Source organism: Phaenicophaeus curvirostris, chromosome 16 (genome assembly GCF_032191515.1).
Source record: "Phaenicophaeus curvirostris isolate KB17595 chromosome 16, BPBGC_Pcur_1.0, whole genome shotgun sequence".
NCBI classification, from domain to species: domain Eukaryota; kingdom Metazoa; phylum Chordata; class Aves; order Cuculiformes; family Cuculidae; genus Phaenicophaeus; species Phaenicophaeus curvirostris.
The window spans coordinates 17,049,506-17,073,003 of NC_091407.1; the positions used below are offsets into that span (position 1 = coordinate 17,049,506).

General features: G+C 55.5%; 2 protein-coding genes across 4 annotated transcripts in view; both read right to left on the minus strand.

The window, feature by feature from the left end:
* Positions 1 to 12,058, minus strand: part of RAB11FIP3 (RAB11 family interacting protein 3) — a 93,030-nt gene extending 80,972 nt beyond the window's left edge. For both annotated transcript variants that reach the window (XM_069870121.1, XM_069870120.1), the window contains exon 1: positions 11,429 to 12,058. In XM_069870121.1, the coding sequence (XP_069726222.1) occupies positions 11,429 to 12,046 (618 nt within the window). In that variant the 5' untranslated portion in view covers positions 12,047 to 12,058. The remainder of the gene's footprint in view (positions 1 to 11,428) is intronic.
* A 1,737-nt stretch (positions 12,059 to 13,795) lies between these two features.
* On the minus strand, positions 13,796 to 22,269 carry DECR2 (2,4-dienoyl-CoA reductase 2). 2 transcript variants are annotated; one of them, XM_069870243.1, is made up of 9 exons: positions 22,151 to 22,269; positions 21,984 to 22,052; positions 20,778 to 20,829; positions 19,097 to 19,232; positions 17,802 to 17,926; positions 17,210 to 17,303; positions 16,824 to 16,928; positions 16,067 to 16,255; positions 13,796 to 14,668 (listed from the first exon to the last, which is right to left on the minus strand). In XM_069870243.1, exons 1-9 carry the CDS (start codon positions 22,246 to 22,248, stop codon positions 14,634 to 14,636), a joined length of 903 nt encoding a protein of 300 aa, XP_069726344.1. In that variant the 5' UTR covers positions 22,249 to 22,269; the 3' UTR covers positions 13,796 to 14,633. The 2 variants fall into 2 exon arrangements, with proteins under 2 accessions (XP_069726344.1, XP_069726345.1); XM_069870244.1 differs by having other exon boundaries at positions 16,038 to 16,255.
* Between the last annotated feature and the right edge of the window lie 1,229 nt (positions 22,270 to 23,498).

Genomic DNA, 23,498 nt, shown 5'->3' on the forward strand with positions numbered 1-23,498 from the left:
TGAGGCTGAGGTAGATGCCCAGAAGAAAGAAAAGACTGAGATGCATTGCTTGGGAAGGCCAGGACTTAAGGGTCGGACCGTAAGCACAGGACTTAAAGGGCTCACAACAATAACCAAACACCCAGGACAATGTTAACACTCCAATGACCACCACATGCCCAGCTATCTCACCATACTCACTTCACCATGCCCAGTATCCATCAGCTCCTCCAAGCAGAGGAGCAACAAAAGCTCCGGGTGATTGCTCCCCAGGTTCCACCACAGCTTTGAGGGTCTCTGCCAGGCTGGCAACCAAGTCTCCCACCCTTCCCAAAGGACCTCTGTACTCCGGGCTTTCAGCCATGCCTCTCTCTCCTGTGCTCACTACGCCTCTGCCCCAGCACCCATACCACCAGCCTGCCCCCCCAGTCCCACCACTGGCTCCACTGAACCTGAAGAGGTGCAGCACAAAGTCCAAGAGCAAGTTCCCAGTTGCACACCAAGATCTCCAGCATCTTCCTTAAAGAATTATAAGGGTTGGAAAAGCCCTCTAAGTTCATCCAGTCCAACCATCAGCCCAATCCCACCGTGCCTGCTAAACCATGTCCTAAAGTGCCATGTCTACATGGTTTTTGAACCCCTCCAGAGATGGAGGCTCCACGACTGCCCTAGGCAACCTCTGTCAGGGCTTCAACGCTCTTTTGGTGAAGCAATGTTTCTTAGTAGCCAATCCCTTGGCACAACTTGAGGCCATTTCCCTGGCCCTCAGAGGACAAGGACCCTTCCACAAACCTTGCCTCTGCTCTCTACACCCTTACGCTCTGCTCCTGCCAGCACAGTAGTCCCGGAGCTTCAAGCAGCCGGGAGAGGATTAGCTCATTGCTCCATCCAGTGAGCAGGCAGAGGGGAAAAAATTCCACAAGGATATCCAAATGTTATTCCCCTCCTCAGGCACACAGTGAGCAGAGCCAAGAATTGCTACTCCCCTGGAAAAAATAAGGAACATGACCATGTAAAAGGGAGGCCACGCAGATGATCCGCAGGCTGGAGCACCTCCCGTGCAAGGACAGGCTGAGAGAGTTGAGGTGGTTCAGCCTGGAGAAGAGAAGGCTGCAGGGAGACCTTAGAGCAGCTTCCAGTGCTGAAAGGGGCTTTTAATCCCTCCACAGCCAAAAGTGGCGATGAGAGCCACAATGTCCTGATCAGCTTTGAAAGCCAAGATGGGACTGCATGTTATTTTTCCATTACAAGAGTTTTGCTCTCAGTGCAGCCGTGCTCTCCCCGCGCAGAAGGGCCCCTCAACAGCCCCACATTTCATACCACATTGGCTCAGGACAGTAGAACCACGGAGCAGCCACGTGGATCCCAGTTCAGTATAGTTCCCTGCACCTCACCGCAGCAAACACTCCAGATTTCCTGCTCTTGACAGCTTCTGTTCTCTAAAAACTGTTGGTTTGGGCTCCTTTCACTTCCTGCACATTTTGCTTGAGCCCAGTTTCCTATCGGACTCTGGTAAATGGATTTTCCAGAGGGCTGTCGGCAGTCAGCTCAGCTGAGTCCTGCCAGATTATGCAGCTCCCAGAACCAGGTCCTCTCCCTTTGCTTTTACTTTTTCTTGGGGGAAAAGGAGCAAGGAAGAACAGCCCAGCAGTCCTCAAGCTACAAACCCCTTCCAGAAGCTGCTGTGATTCAAACTTGGCACAATGCTGCTGGGATTTCATCAAGTGATATTGGAGCAGAGGGAACAACAGCTCTTTTTTCTACAGAACTACAATGCGTTATTAAAAAATCAGAAGACTACCAGGCTGCTGGCAGCGTCACCTAACAGAGGGACATTCAGGCGGCAAACAAACCCTGGCCTCCAGCTGCAGCCAACCTTGTAACACGGACACTGTCCGGCTCTGGAGTCCTCAGCCCAGGAAGGACATGGAGCTCTTGGAGCGAACCCAAAGGAGGCCACAGAGATGATCCAAGGACTGGAGCACCCCCTGTATGAGGACAGGCTGAGAGAGTTGAGGTTGTTCAACCTGGAGAACAGAAGGCTGTGGGGAGACCTTAGAGCAGCTTCTAGTACTGAAAGGAGCACCAGGAAAGCTGGGGAGGGGCTCTGGATAAGGGAGGGCAGGGATTGGATGAGGGGGAACAGTTTGAAGCTGCAGGAGGAGAGATTGAGATGAGATCTTGGGAAGAAATGTTTTGCTCTGAGGGTGGGGAGGCCCTGGCCCAGGTTGCCCAGAGCAGTGGTGGCTGCCCCATCCCTGGAGGTGTTCAAGGCCAGGTTGGATGGGGCTTGGAGCCCCTGATCCAGTGGGAGGTGTCCCTGCCCATGGAAGGGAGGTGGAACTGGATGGGCTTTCAGGTCCCTTCCAACCAACACCTGGGGCTATTCCTTGGACACAGATGTTTTGGGTTCCCAAAACAAGGCTCTGGTCAGGCACCACTGACATGAACTGTGCCATCCCCACACATACAGATTTTGAGCTCCCTTTAAGCATGTAGGTATCCAGTTTCTTCCTGCTATCAAACAGAAACACACAAAGATATTAAGAATCAGGAAATGTTATGCCTTATTAAATCCATGAAGCTTCTCTCTGGTGTTCAGATGAAGTCTTGTCTCCATCAAGAAGCCTCAAACCTGCACCTACAGCTCAGCAGCCTTTGGCAGAGTCCCATGCATACTCTGCTGTCATCACACAACCCACCCCCGAGTGGATCGCCCTGCACCACCACTGACGCACAGGCCATTGCAGCTCTGTGGCCACACAGCTCACCATGGACCTCTAGAGATGGAACCATGCGGCTAAAGGTCACTTTGAGAAGTGAATCAAAGATGCAATGCTTTCAAAATGAAAAGCAAAGATGGAAAGGAGCTTTGGGGGAAGCCTACTGGCCTTGAACAACTCAAGAAGCATAACTGCCTCGCAGAACAGCAGCTGGAAAGCTGCCTGTCATCAAAAGGCTCTGGGGGTGCTGGGTGGCAGTGGCTGAACATGAGCCAGCAGTGGCCCAGGTGGGCGAGAAGGCCATCAGCATCCTCACTTGGATCAGCCCTGGGGTGGCCAGCAGGAGCAGGGCAGGGATCGACCCCTGCACTTGGCGCTGGGGAGGCCAAACCTTGAATCCTGGTTCAGTTTTGGGCCCCTCACTCCAAGAAAGACCTTGAGGGGCTGGAGCGCATCCAGAGAAGGGAACAGAGCTGGGGAAGGGTCTGGAGAACAGGGGTTGTGGGAGCAGCTGAGGGACCTGGGCTGTTAAGCCTGGAGAAGAGGAGGCTGAGGGGAGAGACCTCATCACTCTCCACAACTGCTTATAGGAGCAGCTCACCAGAATCAGTCTGGCAGCATCATCCACACACTTTCCACAGGTGTTTGGCTTTAAAAAAAAACAAGCAGAGGGAAAGGCTGGCACTGCTCACTGCAAGGTCACGTGGAAAACCCAGTCCTGTGTCCTACCTGAGAAACCCAGATAGGATTGCGAAAGGATGAGGCTAGGTGGGAGAAACAGGGAAGGGCAACCTGTGGTTCATCCCCATTATCATAGAATCATGGAATGGTTTGGTTTGGAAGGGTCCTTACAGCCCAAGTTCAAAGTGGATCCCATCTGACAACAAGCAGAAAAGGAGTCAAAATTGGAATAAAATTGAGAGAAATTTTGCAGGCAATTGCTGTAATGACTATCAATTACTGGCTGTATTGGGTCACACAATGATAGACACAACTCTGAAATGCTCCAAGAGCGCTCAGTGACAAGCAATACCAGGTTGATATTCCTCCAAACAAGCCGAATCACCACACTGTGGGGCAGTGTCAGATTGCCAACAGTGACCCCAATTTGATTTTTATTAGTCACAGCCTTAGAAAAAACCCTGCTACTAAAAAGGGAGAAAACCTCTCATGAAGTTTTCTGAGGAGCAGCTGAGGGCCCTGGGGCTGTTTAGCCTGGAGAAGAGGAGGCTGAGGGGAGACCTCATCACTCTCTGCAGCTCCTGGAAAGGAGGTTGGAGCGAGGTGGGTGCTCGGATCTGCTCCCAAGTGACAAGTGATGGGATGAGAGGGAATGGCCTCAAGTTGTGCCAGGGGAGGCTTAGATTGGATATTAGGAAAAGTTTCTTCACTGACAGAGTCCTGAAGCCCTGTAGAGGCTGCCCAGGGCAGTGGGGGAGTCCCCATCCCTGGAGGGGCTTAACAGACGGGCGGATGAGGTGCTCAGAGTTCTGGTTCAGTGGTGGACTGGGGTGGTTGGACTCAATGACCTCAAATGTCTTTTCCAACCAAAGGATTCTATAACTTCATGAATACACACCTGCCTTAGCGAGCTGCCCCACAGCAAGTAGCAAGTAAAACCTTGGAAGAACTTATACTCTTCCAGGAAAGAAGCCCAGGCAAACATTTCTAACAAATCACTAAAGAGGACTCTGAGAACTTTCCAAGAGGGTCCTGTTCCCCTGCTGGTGCTCCTGGCCCAGCCTTCAACAGCACCAACCCAGTACAGATCCCGGCAATCCCACGTTTGCCTCCCTGCCCACAGCATTTGCAATCTCTACAAAGGTGGCACTGGTGCTTTTTCTTTCTTCTGGGAAAGGAGATGAGCAAGCATTTCTTTATTTGCAGAAATGAGCTCAAATTCCAGAGGAACGCACGTAGCTTTTATCAAAATCCATAATTAAACTCAACCAACGCCCTTCTCAGCAATAGCCGTATTCTCAATCTGAAGGAGAAATTAAGGAAAAAAGGTTGCTCAGATAAAGTAGCAGCTGGGATAAAATTACCCTCCTCCCAGCCAGCGCAGACAGACCATGCCTTTGAGTATTCACAGCACTCCTGACACGATCCAGCCGGATAAGCTATCAATCTGATTACGGCCATAAATGTAGAGTATGAAACGCAGCACCAGAAGGATCTGTTTGCAATACGATCCACTCCTAACCCAGCCACCCCAAGAAGGGACAACTTCAAGAAGCTTACAGCTGGAGAAGTGAAAACCCAGGAGCTCCAAATAATCTCCTTCTTGGAGTCTTTGGGACATTCACAACTGAATAAACTTCTCTGCAAGTTCCATTTTCATCCAACTGGCAACCAGTTCCCCCAAAATACATTCCATGAAGTAGGTTGGCTTGGAAGCTCTTGGAGGGAGAAGGAGCTGCCACAGCCTACGGCTGTGTCATTAGTGATGATCAAACGCCCTTTGAAGAGGCAGGCTGAGCACTGCAGCCGCTCCTGGCCATGCCAGTCCAGGCTTTGAGGCAAGCAGGAGCTCACATCTGAACGAGCAAAGCAAACAGGAGCTTGCCCATAAATTGGATGAGGCTTTGAGCCCTCTGATCCAGTGGGAGGTGTCCCTACCCACAGCAGGGGGTTGGAACTGGATGGGCCTTAAGGTCCCTTCCAACCCAACCCATTCTGTGATTCTAGGATGATTCTGGGCTCTCAGTCAAAGCAAGCAAAATATTTCAGCTCATCTCCTCTTCCAAAACACACATTGGTGTGAGAGTGACCACAGGCGTGCTCAAACCTGTTGTACATCCACAGCAGCACCCTCCCTGCAATCCCAGTGCTGCTCCCAATAGCGGACACCAACATTAAGCAGCAATTAAAACCTTCAAGAGGCACAGCAGCAGCAGAACCGGAGCGGTTTAAACTTCATTCACATTTACACAACTGCAAATCCATGCAAGGTAACATTAGAAACCTCTTTATAGGCAAAGCCAGAGTTTCCTCTACTCAAAGGGTACGAGAACCCTCAAAAATCAAAAAAATAAAGCAAATCCAAACTATTAGATTTCACAGGGAAGCGGGAGAAGACCAAGGGGAAACAGGAGTATGGCCAAGATCAGAGGCAATGCCAGCAGCTCCAAGAGAACCACACTGGAGGTAAGCAGCATCTGATCCAGGAGCTGTGTGCAATCCCCAAGGGATCCATCAGAGGTGAGCAGGAAAAGCAAGCCTAGATTCTCAGTGGGGGAGCCACTAAAAAGCTGCAGTTTGACACTCTCCAGACTTCACTCCAGAAACTGATTGCCAAATCTTGTAGATTGTTGTATTTAAACCTAAAACCAAAGCCTGTGCTGCTCTGCAGCCACTGCCTGGAGCAATTCCTGCAGCCTCCAAAACACTGTTCCCTCTGAGGCACCTGACTCCAGCTGGACACCTCGCCACAAGAAGCTGAAAAGGTGATGGGAGGTGCAAAAAGCAAAACTTGGTACAGAGCTGCAGAAACCATCATGCAAGGAAAAGTTAAAAGCTGAATATGGACAACGCAGCTAAGGATTAGCTGGTGTAGGACAGAGGAGGGCTCCTCAGTACAAGAAAGACCTTGAGGGGCTGGAGCACATCTGGAGAACGGAGCTGGGGAAGGGTCTGGAGAACAGGGGTTGTGGGAGCGGCTGAGGGACCTGGGGCTGTTTAGGCTGGAGAAGAGGAGGCTGAGGGGAGACCTCATTGCTCTCTGTAGCTCCTGGAAAGGAGGTTGGAGCGAGGTGGGTGCTGGGCTCTGCTCCCAACTGACAAGGGATGCGATGAGAGGAAGTGGCCTTGAGTTGTGCCAAGGGAGGTTTAGACTGGACATTTGGAATTATTCCTTCAGGGAAAGGGATCTTGGTTACTGGCAGAGGCTGCCCAGGGTGGTGGTGGAGACCCCATCCCTGGAGGGGTTCAGAACATGTGTAGATGTGGCACTTTGGGACATGGTTTAGCAGGCACGGTGGGGTTGGGCTGACGGTTGGACTGGATGAGCTTAGAGGTCTTTTCCAACCTGAATGATTCTGTGATTCTATGACAGACACTTGAAGGATGTGAACGCAAAACAAAGCACATTGCAAGGAAGCTTGAAGTGATCACCAGGAGGAAATAAAAAAGGCTGAAAACGAACGTCAGATCACAGTGCAGAGATGTTGTAGAGCTTGGAAAGAGGGCAGACAGATTCCAGGACTTCTAACTGAGCAGAGGCAGTGAGATCGTGTGGTGCAAGACACTTTTCCACCTCCAATTGTTTTCCAGATCAAAACAAAAAGGGAAAAAGCATGCAGAGTAGCTCCAAGGGAGCATCAGATGCCAGTAAAGTGTAGTGACAGACAGGAGGGAAAAGAAACAATAAAGACACACCACTGTTAAAAACTGCCTTACGAGCTACTAGTGAGCAGTCTGGAGGTTTTTTGCATGAATTCAAGCCATCCTTGAGACCATTCCCTTCCCATTCCATCTGGTTTACAAGTCCACAGAGCACATAATCATATCATGGGCCCTAGGAAGCTTTCCAAGGGGTAGAGCAGTCTGCGTTTGACAGCCACCCACCCATTAGAGCCATGTGAGGGTCCTTCAGAGACCTGTAGCCCCTCTGTTCAAGGCCACCCGTACCCAGGGCTGCCATGCTCAGCTGCTGGGGCCTCAGCATCATCCTTTCCTCGTACCTTTACCTATGAAGGCAATAACCTCAATCCCTGGCCACACTTCTGTCATCTCAGAGACAAACAAAGTGCCTTTACCTTTCCATGCCCTGACCTCCTCTAGTTCATACAGGCACTGCCAAAACCACAGCCAAGAACCTCTCCTGGGGAGCCTTTCAACCACCTAAGGAAAAACCCAAACCACCCTCCCACTCTCTCCAGTTTTTCTAACCTTGCTTTTCATCATTGTATCGCATCCAGTTCTGCAATCCTCAACATAAGAAGGACATGGAGCTGTTGGAACGGGTCCAGAGGAGGCTACAAGGATGATCCGAGGGCTGAAGCACCTCCTGTACGAGGACAGGCTGAGAGAGTTGGGGTTGTTCAGCCTGGAGAAGAGAAGGCTTCAGGGAGACCTTAGAGCAGCTTCCAGCACCTGAAGGGGCTACAAGAAAGCTGGGGAGGGGCTGTTTACAAAGGCTTGTGGTGATAGGATGAGGGGCAACAGGGATAAACTGGAGAGGGGCTGGTTTAGACTAGACAAAAGGAGGAATTTTGTTTTGCTGTGAGAGTAGGGAGGCCCTGGCCCAGGTTGCCCAGAGCAGTAGCGGCTGCTCCATCCCTGGAGGTGTTCAAGGCCAGGTTGGATGGGGATCCAACTGATCCAGTGGGAGGTGTCATTGCCCATAGCAGGGGGTGGAGCTGGATGGACTTTAAGGTCCCTTCCAACCCAAACTATTCTATGATTCTATGATCATGTCCAGGGGAAAAAAAAAAAGTCATAATAGAAATTCACAGCGCTGTCAGAAAGGCTTCTTTCCTTTGACATTTAGCTGATAACGGTTTCAGCCAAATAATCCGACAGCGCTGAGCTCAGTCGCCCGTGAACGCCCCTGGTGTTTCACCAAACACCGCCGACACCACTTGCTGCTTGCCGGCTCTCAGAACACGCGGTGACACACACACACACACACCCCTCCCGCAGCCCCTCAGCCACCTCCAAGCCCTGAGGTGAATCAGCCGGCTCCGATGACTTGGTGTGGTTAATTTTAGCAGCATATTCCACCCTCCACACAAACCTTCCACGCATCCACCCTGTGGACAGAGGCCAGGAGGAAGGAAGGGGAAAGAAGATGAAGGTTCCACCTCTTCTTGCCAGGCGAGAGGGACACTAAGACGATTGGAATTTGCCCCTCCTTAATTCCCTTTGTACCAATACCTTCATGAGCCATCAGACCCTGGCACCTCTCTTACAAGCCTCCCAGTGGTGGTACAACCTTTCTTTACATCATAACGTTTCCTTTTAGTCACCTTAACACCACTTTATCTACCTGGTGATGTTTGTAAAGAATCAAAGAATCATGGAATGGTTTGGATCAGAAGGGACATCAAAGCCCATCCAGTCCCACCCCTGCCACGAGCAGGGACACCACCCACTGGATCAGCGGCTCCAAGCCTCAACCAACCAGGCCTTAAACACCTCCAGGGATGGGGCAGCCACAGCTTCTCTGGCCAATCAGGGCCAGGGCCTCACAAAAAAAACCATTTCCTCCTAAGATCTCATCTCAATCTCCCCTCTTGCAGCTGAAAACTATCCCCCTTCATCCTATCCCTGCACTCCCTGATCAAGCTTTCCTGGAGCCCCTTTCCGGACTGGAAGCTGCTCTAAGGTCTTTTCCCAGAGTCTTCTCTTCTCCAGGCTGAACCACCTCAACTCTCTCAGCCTGTCCTCGTACAGCAGTTGCTCCAGCCCTTACACCATCTTCCATGATTTTCAACGATCATCACCAGGTGGATAGCACCATTTTACCCACCTTGTGATGTTCCTATCTTTTAACTTTCACCTAAGCTGGATTTCCATTTTTCAAAAGACACATTTTTGGCCCAACATACATCTGCTTAAAACAAAATAGGTTAAGAAATTTGCCGAGAACTCCTCCCTTTGTTACTCTGCACATCTGGGAGCTTAGGGATCACATCACCAGCCCCTTCTCCTTCACGCTCTGTGTGACTCCTTGCCTTTCTAAGCTGCAGGCTCACAATTACTCCTCCTGCACACAGACACATTACAAACACTACTTTTTCCTCTTCTAGCATGCCCACACACAAGGCAGCAGGCTGGGTTCCCTGGGGTGCCCGTTACCTGTTTGGCTCAGCCACTGTCACACCAACCTCACCTGGGCGTTCAGCATTTGCCAAACTGAGCAACAGTGGTTCTGCACTCCCAGAGCTAGCTAAGAAGTCTCCTGCTGGAGATAAACTTACCTGAAAGGCATAATATCTTCCAGTATAGACAGGAACAAGCAACTTTAAAGCGACAGTCAAGTCAAGAAGCCCGCAGACAACCACTTATCACAGAATCACCAGGTTGGAAAAGACCCACTGGATCATCGAGTCCAACCATTCCTATCAATCACTAAACCATGTCCCTCAGCACCTCTTATGCTGGATCCAAAGGGACAGACAGCTTTCAGGGGCATAAAACCTCCCTGGATACTCTGCTTCATTTAGGAGAGACCTCAGCAGTTTGCAGTCTCTTCTCAGGCCAGGATCTCATAGATTAGTTTAGGTTGGAAGAAACCTCAAAACTCATCCAGTTCCAACACTTCCCACTGGATCAGGGGACTCAAAGCCCCATCCAGCCTGGCTTTGAACACCTCCAGGGATGCAGCAGCCACTACTTTTCTGGGCAACTCAAGGCACTTGATAGGCTTATTGTCACACCTCTGAAGCTCCGGCACAATTCCCATGTCAGAACCAAGGCGCAGGGCTGGACCAGCTGAGCCGCTACCAAACCTGGACCTACCTGCCACACATGCTGTCCGCCTTCCCTTCTTTCCCATGTACCTGGGCTGCTCCACACCAAACACGCAGGTCATGGCTCACCGAGGCAACCGGTCCCCTCGCAGGCTCCAGCCAAGCCCCGAAGCAATGGCCACCACGCACGGGGTCTGCGAGCCTTCACGGAGCGACGTGCACACCAATGTGAACAGACCATCTGCTTTCGCCGCCAGCAACCGGAGGGATGCGCAGCAGCACAAAGCGCCCGGAGCCAAGAAGGAAGATGCAAGTCTTTACGCCGAATAAAGCTTTGTTCATCCTGATGGATGCGGGAGCGCGGTGCCAAGATCGTCTCATAACTCCCTCACGGTGCCATGACACTACCTGGTCAACCACACAACAATGCTGCCCGCGCACACAGTGCCCCTTCCCAGCAACAACTGCGCCGAGGAGTCACATATCTCTACTTCACAGAGGTATTTTCTAAAAGAAATGCCTCCATTGTATCTTTAAGAGGTGTTTTTGCCACAAGAACAAAGATAAAATCCCCTCCTCCGCTGAAACACTCCTCCACCCACGAGGATTTGCTTTGTCATGCCACTTCAATATGTGCACAGCAGCTACAGCTGGAGAATTAAAGCAGATCTGGGTGAGCAGACAGAAACTTCCCAACAATACCTGCATGCCTTTAAAAAAAAAAACAACCAACATCTTTTTCCTGGTAACATTGGCAGCACAGGGCAACCTAGAAAACATCAACAAATTCATTCCCACTGCCTGGCACGCTGCTGGAGCTCGGTTTCTCCATTTTGGGTCACACCAGGCAGCTTCAAATTACATCGCATCTCATCTGCTGCAAGGAAACCCAAGCTCACTACGGCACAAAGGAGGAAAGCGCAGCCTGGGGATTGTCCAGGCCGGGATAAGGGAGGTTCTCGGTCCTCAGGGCGCTGCCAGGGAGCCCACGCGAGGACCCAGCCGGAGATGCCAGGGTGGCATCGCTGGTCCCTCACGGACAGGAGCTGCCCAGACAAACCCAAACGAGTTATGGATGGAGAACAAAGAGGGGATGCGGGCGCTGCCGGGATGCTCCGCTCCCAGCGGATCGGGACCCGGGAATCAGGAGCTCCGGGCTCCCTCTGTCCCGCCGGCCCCCACCAGAGCCCCCCGGGCGCCCTTCCCCCGCGGTCACCGGCTGCGCGGACGCTGCCCGAGCTCCCGTCACGGTTCTCCCACCTCCTCGCCCTTCGCATCCAGCGCCGAGGACTCAGTACCGAGTCCCCTCACCTGCTCGGCGCCGTACGCCGTGGCGAACTGGACGAACTCCTCCACCCGCACGAAGCCGTCGCCGTCGCGGTCCAAGGCGTCGAAGACCGGGCGGAGGCGCAGCCCCTCGTCCTCCTCGGCGGGGAACGGGCGGCCCTGCGGCGCCGGGGGGGCCCAGGGCGGCAGGGCGGGGGGCTCGGGGTCCCCCGGGAGCGGCTCGGGGTGCCGGGGACGCGGCGGCTCGGATGCTCTGAGCCCCGGCTGCGGCTCCGGTTCCCGGGGGTGCAGGAGCTCGGGCTCAGCCGCTCCCAGCCCCGGTTCAGGCGCCGGTTCCTGGGGATGAAGGGGCTCATCCCCTCCCAGCACCGGTTCCCGGCGATCCAGAAGCTCGGGCTCAGCCGCTGCCGGCTCCGGTACCCAGGGATGCGGTGGCTCGGGCTCAGCTGAACCGGGCTCTGGCTGCAGCCGCGGCTCCGGTTCCCGGGGATGCTGGAGCTCGATAACCCCCAGGACCGGCTCCGGTTCCCGCGGATGCAGGAGCTCGGGCTCAGCCGCCCCCAGCCCCGGCTGCGGGTCCCGGGGCCGCGGGGACTCGGTCACCCCCACCCCCGGGTCCGGCGCCCGGGGCAGCGGGTCCATGCTCAGCCGCCCGCCGCCCGCCGGCCATGCCCCGCCGCCATCGCCCCTCACATGCCGGTGCGGCGAACAGCGGCAGCCCCGCCCGCCCCCACACCGGCTTTGTGCGGAGGAGGCGGCGCCGGCACCGGGAACCGGGGCAGCCGGGAGGAGGAGGAGGAGACGGCGGCTACGAGAAACAAACCCCGCCCGCCCCGCCGCTGCGGGACAGCCCGCCGCAAACCCACAGACCAACCCGCCGGCCGCCGCAGTGCCGGGGCGGTGACGTCACTCCACTGCCAGCGCGGCCACGCCCACCGACGCGGTGTAAGCACCGCCCTGCGAGACCACGCCCCCTATAGCCCCGCCCCTGCCCCTTGCCGTAGCCCCGCCCCCGGCTCGTGCGCGGCGCGGGACTAGGCGGGGCGCGAGCACGTGGGGGGAACCCGGTAGCGGGCGCCTCCGGTGTGGAACCGGGGACCACCCACTCTTTCGCAGTGCCGGCAGCGGGGCCCCCCAGCCCTGCGGGGCAGGCACCGAGAACCTGCGGAGCGCAGATCCCCAGCTCAGCCGGGGCTGCGAGCACCACTTGCCCCCACCGCCTGCTGTCCGTTAAATTCATTAATTAACACGTTTAGGGGCTTACAGCCTGCAGACCCAGCGCTCAGGACCCGGCTAATGACCGCCCGCCCCCCCCCCAAGCTGGGTACGTGGACATAATTACAACCCCTCCATATAATTACAGCAATCCTGATGAGGAGCATCCCCAGCTGCAGGGGCCCTGCCCAGGTGAGGGATGTGTGTGACCTCTCAGCACAAGCCTGGCTGGGTTTGTGTCTCCCAGCACAGCGTTCCCAAAGCCGGGAGTCCTGGCACGTTCAGCCCTAAAAGCTGGGGTTCAGCAGGAGCCCCGAATGGGTATGGCAGCCTCCCAGTGCGGAAAGGGGCTCCAGGTAAGCTGAGGAGGGGCTTTTGATCAGGGAGGGCAGGGACAGCACAAGGGGAAACACTTTTCAGCTGAAAGAGGGGACATTGAGATGAGATCTTAGGGAGAAATGATTTTCTGTGAGGGCGGTGAGGCCCTGGAGGTGTTCAAGGCCAGGTTGGATGGGGCTTGGAGCCCCTGATCCAGTGGGAGGTGTCCCTGCCCATGGCAGGTGGGTGGATCTGAATGGGCTTTGAGGTCCCTCCGAATCCAACCCATTCCATGATTGCATGTGTGGGAGGGAAAAAAAAGCCATCCTACGAATCCAAGCCTAGGGAAAAGCTGTGGGGAAAGCTAAAGTACAGCAAAACCCACCCTAAAGCCAGGCAGAACTGCAGGCTAGAGGCAAATACCAATGTGGAAAGGACAATGCCCTCAACCCATCCAAGGACCACATTCCCACCACCTCGGCGGAGTGACCCAGTGGGTGCTGGAACCATCTCTGAGAGCCTGATTGGGGCCGAGGAGTGGGCAGCTCTTCTGACACTGCCAGGCTGGGCTGCCAGTGCCCAACAGCCGCCAAGGACCATGATCTGCCAGTGGGAACCGTGGTTTTCCCTCCTTCCTCTGTGCCCAATCAGGACCACCAGGACCAGTCAGTACCGCAGGCTTTGCCTGCATGGCAGCAGTCTACTAGAGCAATGCTCTAACCAAAGCCATGACTCTGTCTCCTGAAGCTCCTGCTGCTGCCAGCTCACAAGATGACAGGGAGCATGAGCAACCCCTCCCGAGCTCCCAACAGCACCCTCAGGCCCCTCCACAGGCAAATGGATGAGAAGTGTTGCAGCTCAGGGTGGAAGTTCTTTATTCGTGGCCTGGAGGAAGGAGCAAAGCTTGGCAAGTCTACAATCAGAATTCAGGCTAAGGTTAAAAACAGCTGTCAGTGGCCGGGGCACGCGCCCCCACGGTGCTGGCACCCGAGCACAGAGCCTGTGCAGCCCCACAACTCAGCAGCCCACTCAGAAAGAGCAGCATTCGAGCTGGCCCTGGATTCAGCCCCAGTTGTAGTGTCCATACAGAGAAAGGAGACAGCATGAGACCAGCGTGACAGACACATGAGGGGCTGACAGACACCTCAGGCTTTCAGATGACAGCCAGCTCTGGTGAGCTCCCAGAAGGGACAGGGCCATTTCCCCCTGCCAGGGGCCAGCTTGGTCTGTGTTTTCCCCCCATGAAGTTGCCAAGCCAGAGCTGCCGCAAGCACAAACGCTGATCTTGACACCAGATGGGCTGAACTACTCCCCATTCCCAAAAGGGAGTGCTGGGGTTCTTGGGCAACTCTCAGGCTGAGAGGGCAGGAAGAGGACAGATATCCATGGGCAGCACCACCTGGGGCTCAGGGCAGGCCACGGGAGCAATTCAGAGGGAGAGAGAAACAGCGTACATCACAGCTTGCACACCCCATGTTGTCCCAGCACTCTCAGCCAAAAGTAAGGGCACAGGACAGGGGGGGCTTTCTCCCCTCCTGCACCCCAGGAGGCAGCAGGATCGGCACAGTCACCACCACCAGTTGTGGATCAGAGGTGGCAGCTATCAGCTCCGACCCTGGGAGATGTCCCCCTGCGATGTCCCAGAGCAGCAGTGTTCGGTCCCATTTCTGTCCTTCGGTCAGTCCCAAGCTGTCCATCATTGAATTTTGTTTGCTCCTGCAGACCAGAAATCTGCAAGACAGCAGGGAGGTGGGTACACAGGGTTGTCCTGCTCACGGAGGCTGCCCGGCAGGACCCAGGCAGGGGGAGAAGGGAAGAAAGATCACTCTCTCCTAGAAAGTGCCAAGTCCCAGTAACCAGGCTCCCTTCTCACCTTGGCAGAGAATCATAGAATCATTTGGTTGGAAAAGGCTTCTGAGATCATGGAGCCCAACCATCCCTGTCCACCACTGAACCAGATACCTGAGCACCTCATCTGCCTGTCTGCTAAACCCCTCCAGGGATGGGGACTCCACCACCACCCTGGGCAGCCTCTGCCAGTGCCCAAGAACTCTTTCAGTGAAGGTATTTTTCCTGATATCCAGTCTAAATCTCCTCTGGCAGAAGTTAAGGCCATTTCCTCTTATCCCACCACCTGTCATATGGGAGCAGAGACCAGCACATGCCTCGCTCCAACCTCCTTTCCAGGAGCTGCAGAGAGCGATGAGGTCTCCCCTCAGCCTCCTCTTCTCCAGCCTAAACAGCCCCAGGGCCCTCAGCCACTCCCACAACCCCTGTTCTCCAGCCCCTTCCTCAGCTCCATTCCCTCCTCTGGATGCACTCCAGCCCCTCAAGGTTGTTCTTGGAGTGAGGGGCCCAAAACTGAACCCAGGATTCAAGGTGCAGCCTCACTAGTGCTCAGTACAGAGGGACAATCCCTGCCCTGCTCCTGCTGGCTACCCTGTTTCTTATACATGCCAGGAACACAGAAGTATGCAGCTCAAGTGAGCCCTGCATGCAGTTCAACTGCAATGCAAAACATACTGCAGTAATTCATTCAAGGAAGAATGGGGTGGCAGTGGCTGTCAGGACTCTCTGTGCCTGATCCTGCTGGTGGCACACGGAAGAGGGACATCACGTTGCTCCAAGGGACACTCAGAGGTGTCCAGACAGGCATCGTCCAGCAGAACAACAAGAAGTACCACGTCAACTGCAGGCTCAGAGTAAAAACCCAACAAGTTCTCTCTCCAGCCCTTCCCAAATCATTCCTAGGACTGCCCATGGGGACTCAGAGCTGCTCCGCATGTTGCTCTGTGCCTGCTCTGATGACAGCACAGGGGGTGACCCTGCTCCACCTTCCCAAAAGCAAAGGAAGGCTTGAGAACAAGAATTGTCAAGCTGAGACCTGGGCTGACTGCTGTCACCCCAAGCATCTGCCTGCTCTTCCCCAACACCGCATGTGCCACATTGGGAGGGGCAGAGCCTGGCACCAGTAAAAGATGACCAAGGCACTCAGAGGAGGCGATGCCATACCCACTGGCGTGGCAGCCAAGCCCCTATGAAAACAGGGTTTCTGCCACGAGCCCTGCTCCTGTCCCTCAGAGGGGGAAATGCACGTCACCTAGAGTTTAGCAGAGGATGAAGCAATACCCAGCATGGCAGGGAAGTTGTTGGCAGAGGTCAGCCAGCTCCCGCCATCCACAACCAGGGTGGTGCCCGTCACGTAGGAGGACAGGGGACTTGCCAGGTACAGTGTGCTGTGGGCGATCTCCGTCTTGTTCCCTGCGCGCTGCAGGGGGATTGTGTCGAAATGGCTGGCTTCCTCGGCAAATTTCCCACCTAAGGGGTAGAAGAAAGAGTCAGCTAGGACAACAGGACCACCTGCCCAGCGCCACTGCCTGCCAGGCACCGCAGCCACTCAGCACTGCTGGCATGGGATCGGCTGCTGAGAACACCCACGGGTTAGATCAGAGAATTATGGAATGGATTGGGCTGGAAGGGACCTCAAAGCTCACCCAGTTCCACCCCCTGCCATGGGCAGGGACACCTCCCACTGGATCAGGGATTCAAAGCCCCATCCAACCTAGCCTGGAACACCTCCAGGGATGGGGCAGCTACCACTGCTCTGGGCAACCTGGGCCAGGACAGAGCCTCACCACCATCACAGGAAAACAGTTCTTCCTAAGATCTCATCTCAATCTCCCCTCCTTCAGCTTCAAACCCCCTTGTCCTATCCCTGCACAGCCCTGGGGACAGCCCAGAGACAAAGGCCTGAGAAGAGGGTTACAGGAGGGGAGCCCAAGCCCAGCAGTAGGATTTGTACTGTGTAAGTTCAAGGCCCACCACAGTCCCCTCCCAGACAGTGAGCCACCAGTGAGGCAAAGAGAGGAGCCCCCAAGTGCCTCACCCAGCCGCCTGTACCCCTCGGTGCCTGTGATGGGCCCTGGAGCCAAGCTGTTCACTCGGATATCGTGGGGTCCCCACTCCACAGCGAGGTGACGGGTCATGGCATCTGGGATGGGATGAAATAGGAATGAGAAATGGAGAGCAGAGGCATTCCAGTAACTTTTGGGAGAGGGGGTGGGGGGAAACAAAGGAGACTAGCCAAAAGCCACAGGCCCTGGAAAAGCCCTGGAGGAGAGAACAGCCTCCTCCCAAACCCAGGCACACGGTAACCACAGTGATTCACATTAACCTCTCCCATGGACAACTTCCCATCCCAATACTGGGGAAGAACTGGCTTCCTTACTGGCCCCACACAGCTCAGAGCCCCAGCAAGGAGCTTTCAAGTACCTATGGCAGCCTTAGCAGCTCCAGCATGCACCTGGAGGGCCTGCCCACGGTAGCTCAGGGTTGCCGTGATGTTAACGATGACCCCACCGTGGTCCTGGGGAAGGAAAGGAGACATAGCGTTAGGCAGGGAGCAGCACAAGGGGCCACAGGGGAGAGCAGAGGGACAAGAGAGCCAGGCTGGGAGGGACAATCACTCATGGGCACTGCCATCCCATCACTCTTCCAGAGAAGAGTGAGTGGCAGGGAACAAGCAAAGGCCAAGGGAAAGCAGAAGTGCTGGGAAAGCAGCAGCACATGATAACTTCTTCCCAGGTAGGTGGCAAAGCATGGAAAGGTGCAACAACAATCAAAGCTGCACCGCTGGGGACAGGCAGGATTCCCAGTTCCAGCACAGGGGCTGCCAACCCTGGGAAGGAAAGGATTGGATCCGAGCAAGGGTGGGTGGCAGGGACCCAGCAGCACAGTCCTGGGCACGCTCCCTTCTGCTCTCCACGCTTCCCTGAATGTCTCAGGAACAAAGTGTGCTCTGTTTGACAGCACCCCCTGCCTACCAAGAGCCTTTCCAGAGTCCTCTGGCTCCAGTTCCACTTACCCGGAAATATTTCTCAAAGAGAACTTTGGAGGCGTTGAAGGTGCCAATGGTGTCGATATCTATCACGGTCTTGAAGGCATTGAAGGACATGGCACTCGCTGGGCACAAAAAGTTTCCTGCAGCACCTGAAGAACAAGCAGCCAGAAGCAGAGTCAGGACAAAGCCACTAGAAACTGGGCAGGTTCAGGGCACCGCTGCGAGTGGGACAGCAAGCGATGCTGTGTGGAGCGATGGGAGAGCACATGGAAAACACCCTAACAAGGAGACAACCAGCTTGTGGCTCTGGGTGCCCGGCAGCACAGCCAGACTGAGAGCAGGAGGGTGCCATGCAGCAAGAACAGGGATGAACAAACGGCCATGCATCACGAACTGGTTCTTGCTTCCCCCGAGACCATTCCCTTTGCGCTCTCAGGAGCTTCCCAGATCACAGAATCATGGAATGGTTTGGGTTGGATTGGAAGCGACCTCAAAGCCCATCCAGTTCCACCCCCTGCCACGGGCAATGGCACCTCCCACTGGATCAGGGGCTCCAAGCCCCATCCAGCCTGGCCTGGAACACCTCCAGGGATGTGGCAGCCACCTCTGCTCTGGGCAACCTGGGCCAGGGCCTCCCCACCCTCACAGCAAAACATTTCTCCCTAAGATCTCATCTCAATCTCCCCTTTTTCAGCTGAAAACCCTTCCCCCTCGTCCTATCCCTGCCCTCCCTGATGCAGAAACCCTCCCCAGCTTCCCTCAAGCCCCTTTCGGAACTGGAAGCTGCTCTAAGGTCTCCCCAGAGCCTTCTTTTCTCCAGGCCAAACAACCCCAACTCTCTCAGCCTGTCCTCGTATGGAAGGTGCTCCAGCCCTCAGATCATCTCCGTGGCCTCCTCCGGACTCGCTTCAACAGCTCCACGTCCTTCCTGTGCTGAGGACTCCATTACTGACATAGGGCTCCAGATGCGGTCTCACAGAGCGGAGCAGAGGGGTACAATCCCCTCCCTTGCCCTGCTGGTCCCACTGCTCTGGATGTAGCCGAGGACATAGCTGGTTCCTAGACTGCAAGCGCACATTGCCAGCTCCTGTTGAGCTTCTCATCCACCAGCACCCCAAGTCCTTCTCCTCAGGGTTACTCCCAGTCCAGGTCATTGGTTCCCCTGAGACCATTCCCTTCACACTTGCAGGGGCTGCCCAGATGCTCCCAGGCCAAAGCAGTGTAAGCCAGACCCCAGGCAAACATGACCCCATGCAGAAAAATGCCCTTCCTAGCAGTGAGTCTGTCCCAAATCCACCCTGCCTGCTCCAGCAGCTCACCGTTAACGAGGATGTCAATCCGCTTGAACTCCTTTAGTGCCTCATCCACAGCTGCCACAATGGTTTGGGGCTGCCTGACGTCCATGGCCAGAGGCAGGCACTGCTGGCCTGTGGCTGCCACCAGCTTTTTAGAAGCCTACAAGAAACCAGTGAAGCAAGATTCTTTCTGGGACTCCCTCCTTCAGCAAGGGTTAGACGCCCCGTAGCAGGCAAACGAGAAGTCAGGCAGGAGCCACGTACCTCTCAGCACAAACACTGTGGGCAGGGGAGAGACCTGCCTAAACACGGCTGTTTTCACCCAGCAGCACCCTGGAGCAAAAGTCCTGCACACAGAGTCCCAGCCAAAGACCAGGTTGGCCCTGAGGCCACCAAGCTCCAAGCTCAGTTACCTCCGAGGCCTGGCATCAGCACAGCACACCCCAGCAACATCCCCGCAGGGCATGCAGCAAGGTTGGACCCTAACGAGGCATTTTTGGCATGAGTCCACGCATAATTAACCTTTAGACACCAAAATGCGTCGCAGGCAAAAGGGCAAATTCAGAGCAGGACAGCTCTGCAGAGCAGCCTCTGCCACAAAGGCTGAAGCCCTTCTTAAGAACATGACTCTCCCCAGCAAAGTAAGCACAAACTCAGCAGGAACCCTGCACAACACCCAGCGATGCTCCAGGTTCCTCCTCATGTTCATCAGGCCCTTCTGCGAAAAGCTTTGATCCCCAGCTAGCACACACGCAGACCACGTGCCAACAGCCTGGAAAAGCAGTCCCTGCGTGCACAGAAGACCCCAGCCCCTGAGGACTAAAAGTCTGCTGAGCTTCACAGCCTGCTTTCCAGCATGTGAGCACCAGGGCATGGGAAATGACAGCATTAAACCCCCTCCAGAAGGCAGCTGGGTTGTGCCAGCTCACTCCCAAGCCTTCATTTTGCTCTTCAGGGAGGTCCAGGCACATTTGCCACAAAGCTCGTTCACACAGCCGCTTTCAGCACAAACCACGGTGAGGAAGGGAAACTGGGATCAAAGTCCAGCCCTGGTCAGACACACGGGGTGGGAGTTTGCTCTGCCCAGCTGTCCTCAGGGCAGCTACAGCCTAATACAGCTTCATCAGCCACGCTCCAGAGATGCATCCTATCCTCCACCTCAGGATGCAATATAAGTGAGATTTTGGGGCTCAGCATTCCCCACATAACCCTAGGATGAGGAGGACTGAAGACTGATGAAGGCTGAGACTCAAGTCGGACTGTGGGCTCTGCCGCTTCCCTGCTGACAAACCTTCAACACAGTTTGTCTCTGCCACACCAACAAACCTGGAACAGACAACCTCAAAGTGAGCCCAGGGAGGGAGCAAGTTCCATGATGAACAGAGCTCTACTGCGAGCTGTGGCGTGTGCAGCCCACACCCTGCTGGTGCTGATGTGCTTGGAGCCAGGAGAAGACAGGGGAGCATGGATGAGCCATTTCTCCTGTTGCCCTACTGGCAAGCTCCACCCAGAGGAGAGGGCAGAAGGATTTCCAGGCATCAGCACAGCATACCCCAGCAACGTCCCCGCAGGGCATGCAGCAAGGTTGGACCCTAACAAGGCATTTTTGGCACGAGTCCACACATAATTAACCTTTAAATACCAAAATCTGAAGTCCACGACTCTCCCTTCTGGTTGCCTGTCCTGTTGTAGCCCACACACTCACCTCCGACACTCGCTGCAGGTTCCGGCTTGCGATGACCGTCCGGCAGCCATGCCTGCAAAGAAGGGGCTGGTGAGAGGAATGATGGCCAAGAAGGCCACCAGCATCCTGGCTTGGATCAGCCCTGGGGTGGCCAGCAGGGATTGTCCCCTGCACTTGGGAGGCTGCACCTTGAATCCTGGGTTCAGTTTTGGGCCCCTCACTCCAAGAAACACCTTGAGGGGCTGGAGCGCGTCCAGAGAAGGGAACAGAGCTGGGGAAGGGGCTGGAGAACAGCAGTTGTGGGAGCGGCTGAGGGTCCTGGGGCTGTTTAGGCTGGAGGAGGCTGAGGGGAGACCTCATTGCTCTCTGCAGCTCCTGGAAAGGAGGTTGGAGTGAGGTGGGTGCTGGGCCCTGCTCCCAAGGAACAAGGGATGGGATGAGAGGAAATGGCCTCAACTTCTGCCAGGGCAGGTTTAGATTGGATATGAGGGGAAATTTCTTCACTGACAAGAGTGGTGAAGCCCTGGCAGAGGCTGCCCAGGGCAGTGGGGGAGTCCCCATCCATGGAGGGGTTCAGAATACGTGCAGGTGTGACACTTCAGGACATAGGTTAGTAAGCACAGTGGGATTGGGCTGACTCCAAACGTGACACCAAAAATACCAGCAAATCAGCTCTCTAAGACTCGTTTTGGAGTTTTAGAAAGCGAGCATCCTTTATTACAAGGAGTGATGTCCACTGATCGTGTGCAGTGAGACAAGCTGGGACAGAATGCATTTCCCACTCATAGGCATATGGATAAACTTTCCCAGAAATCTTATGGATATTCTATTACTCTCCAAGGACTCATTTTAAAGTTATTATGAACTTCACAACATGCAAAACTCTTTTTAGTTTGGAGCTTTGGCTCCAGTTCTGCCTGGCCTTGTGTTTGAGAGAGGGAGAGGCTGCAGACAGAAGGTATTAGAGAAGAGACACCTCTGTTCAGCACAGATCACACTGAACACAGATGTTCTCATCTCCAAAGCACGAACAGTGTCTAGAAAAACACTGAAAGAAAACACGTTCTCAGAGCGACATTCTGTCTGACTTTCAGGGACCACAATTGCTTGGATGAGATTTTACTTCAGCTCCAGTCCGAGATACCCCGCTTTTTGCGCCAGTCCCCCCGTCTCGTACCAAACTGAGCCCCGATTTCCCGGGATTTTGGGTGCTTGCCCTGCCCGCACCTCATGAAGATCTCGGCGATGCGGAAGCCGATCCCGGAGCCGCCGCCGGTGACGAAGGCCACTCGGCCCCTGAGGGGACAAAGGGACACGGGGGAGAACAGTGAGGGCGCCCGGCTCTCGCAGCCTCGGCCCGGCCCCCCCGGCGCCCTCAGCGGCCCCGCACTCACGCCAGGAGGTCGGGGCTGAAGAGGTACCGGTACTCGCCCAGACACTCGTCCGCGTCCACGTCTGGTGGCGGCCGGGACGCGGCGGCGGCCTCCGCCATGGCCCCTGCCCCGCCGCACCGCGAGGCCGATGGGAAATGTAGTTCCGGGGCGGCCGCCCCTCGGTTATTGCCCCTGCGCCGCAGAGCACGCCGGGCGTTGTAGGCGGATAATAGTCTGCGCCTGCGCGACAGGAAGCACGCTGGGAAATGTAGTCCGGAGCGTGACGGTTCAGCTGATACTCATGCGCCGCACGGCACACCGGGCGTTGTAGTCGAGAAAGCGTCTGTCTCGACGCTCCGCAAAGCACGCCGGGAAATGTAGTCCCGCGGGCAGCGGGCTGCTCAGCAATTGCTGGGAGCCGCAAAGCAGGCCGGGAGTTGTAGTCCATAAAGCCGCTGCGCCTCCGCGGTGGTTAACGCGCCGCAAAGCACGCCGGGAGTTGTAGTCCTGACCGGACACCGCAGCAGCGGCGCATGCGCCGGCGTCCGCAGGCGTTGCCAGGCAACAGCGCGGCGACCACAGTGCCGCCCAGTGTCCCCAGGGCCACACTGGTGTCCCCCGCGCCCCCCCGGCCCCTTCCAGAGACTGCGCAGCCTCCCGCTGCCCCCAGGGACGCGCCAGTGTCTCCCAGAGCTTCCCAGTACCGTCTCAGTACTCCTTGGGGACATCCCAGTGCCTCCGTGAGCTTTCTGATGTCTTCCTGAACTTCCCAGTATCATCCCATTCCCCCCCAGGTATAGCCCAGTACCTCCCAGTGTCTCCCGTTGTTTCCCGGTACCACTCCAGTGCCCCATGGGGACGCATCAGTGCACCTCAGAGCTTCCCAGTACCGCCCCAGCATCCCCTGTGGACACTTCAGTGTCTCCCAGTACCACCCCAGCATCCACTGTGGACACCCCAGTGCCTCCCAGTGCTTCCCAGTTCTGCCCCAGCATCCCCTGGGGACATCCCACTGTCTCCCAGATCTTCCCAGTCCCACCCCAGCATCCCCTGGGGACATCCCACTGTCTCCCAGAGCTTCCCAGTCCCACCCCAGTACCCCCTTGGGATATCCCAATGTCTCCCTGAGCTTCCCAGCGCTTCCAAGTATTATCCTGTTATCCCCCCAGGGATATCCCAGTGCCTCCCAGAGCTTCCCAGTACTATCTCAGTGATGCCAGGGATATCCCAATACCTCCTAAAGCTTCCCAGTACCACTCCAGTGTCCCACTGGGACATCCCAGTGCCTCCCAGTGCTTCCCTGAGGACATCCCACTGTCTCCCAGAGCTTCCCAGTACCATCTCAGTGATACCCAGGGATATCCCAGTA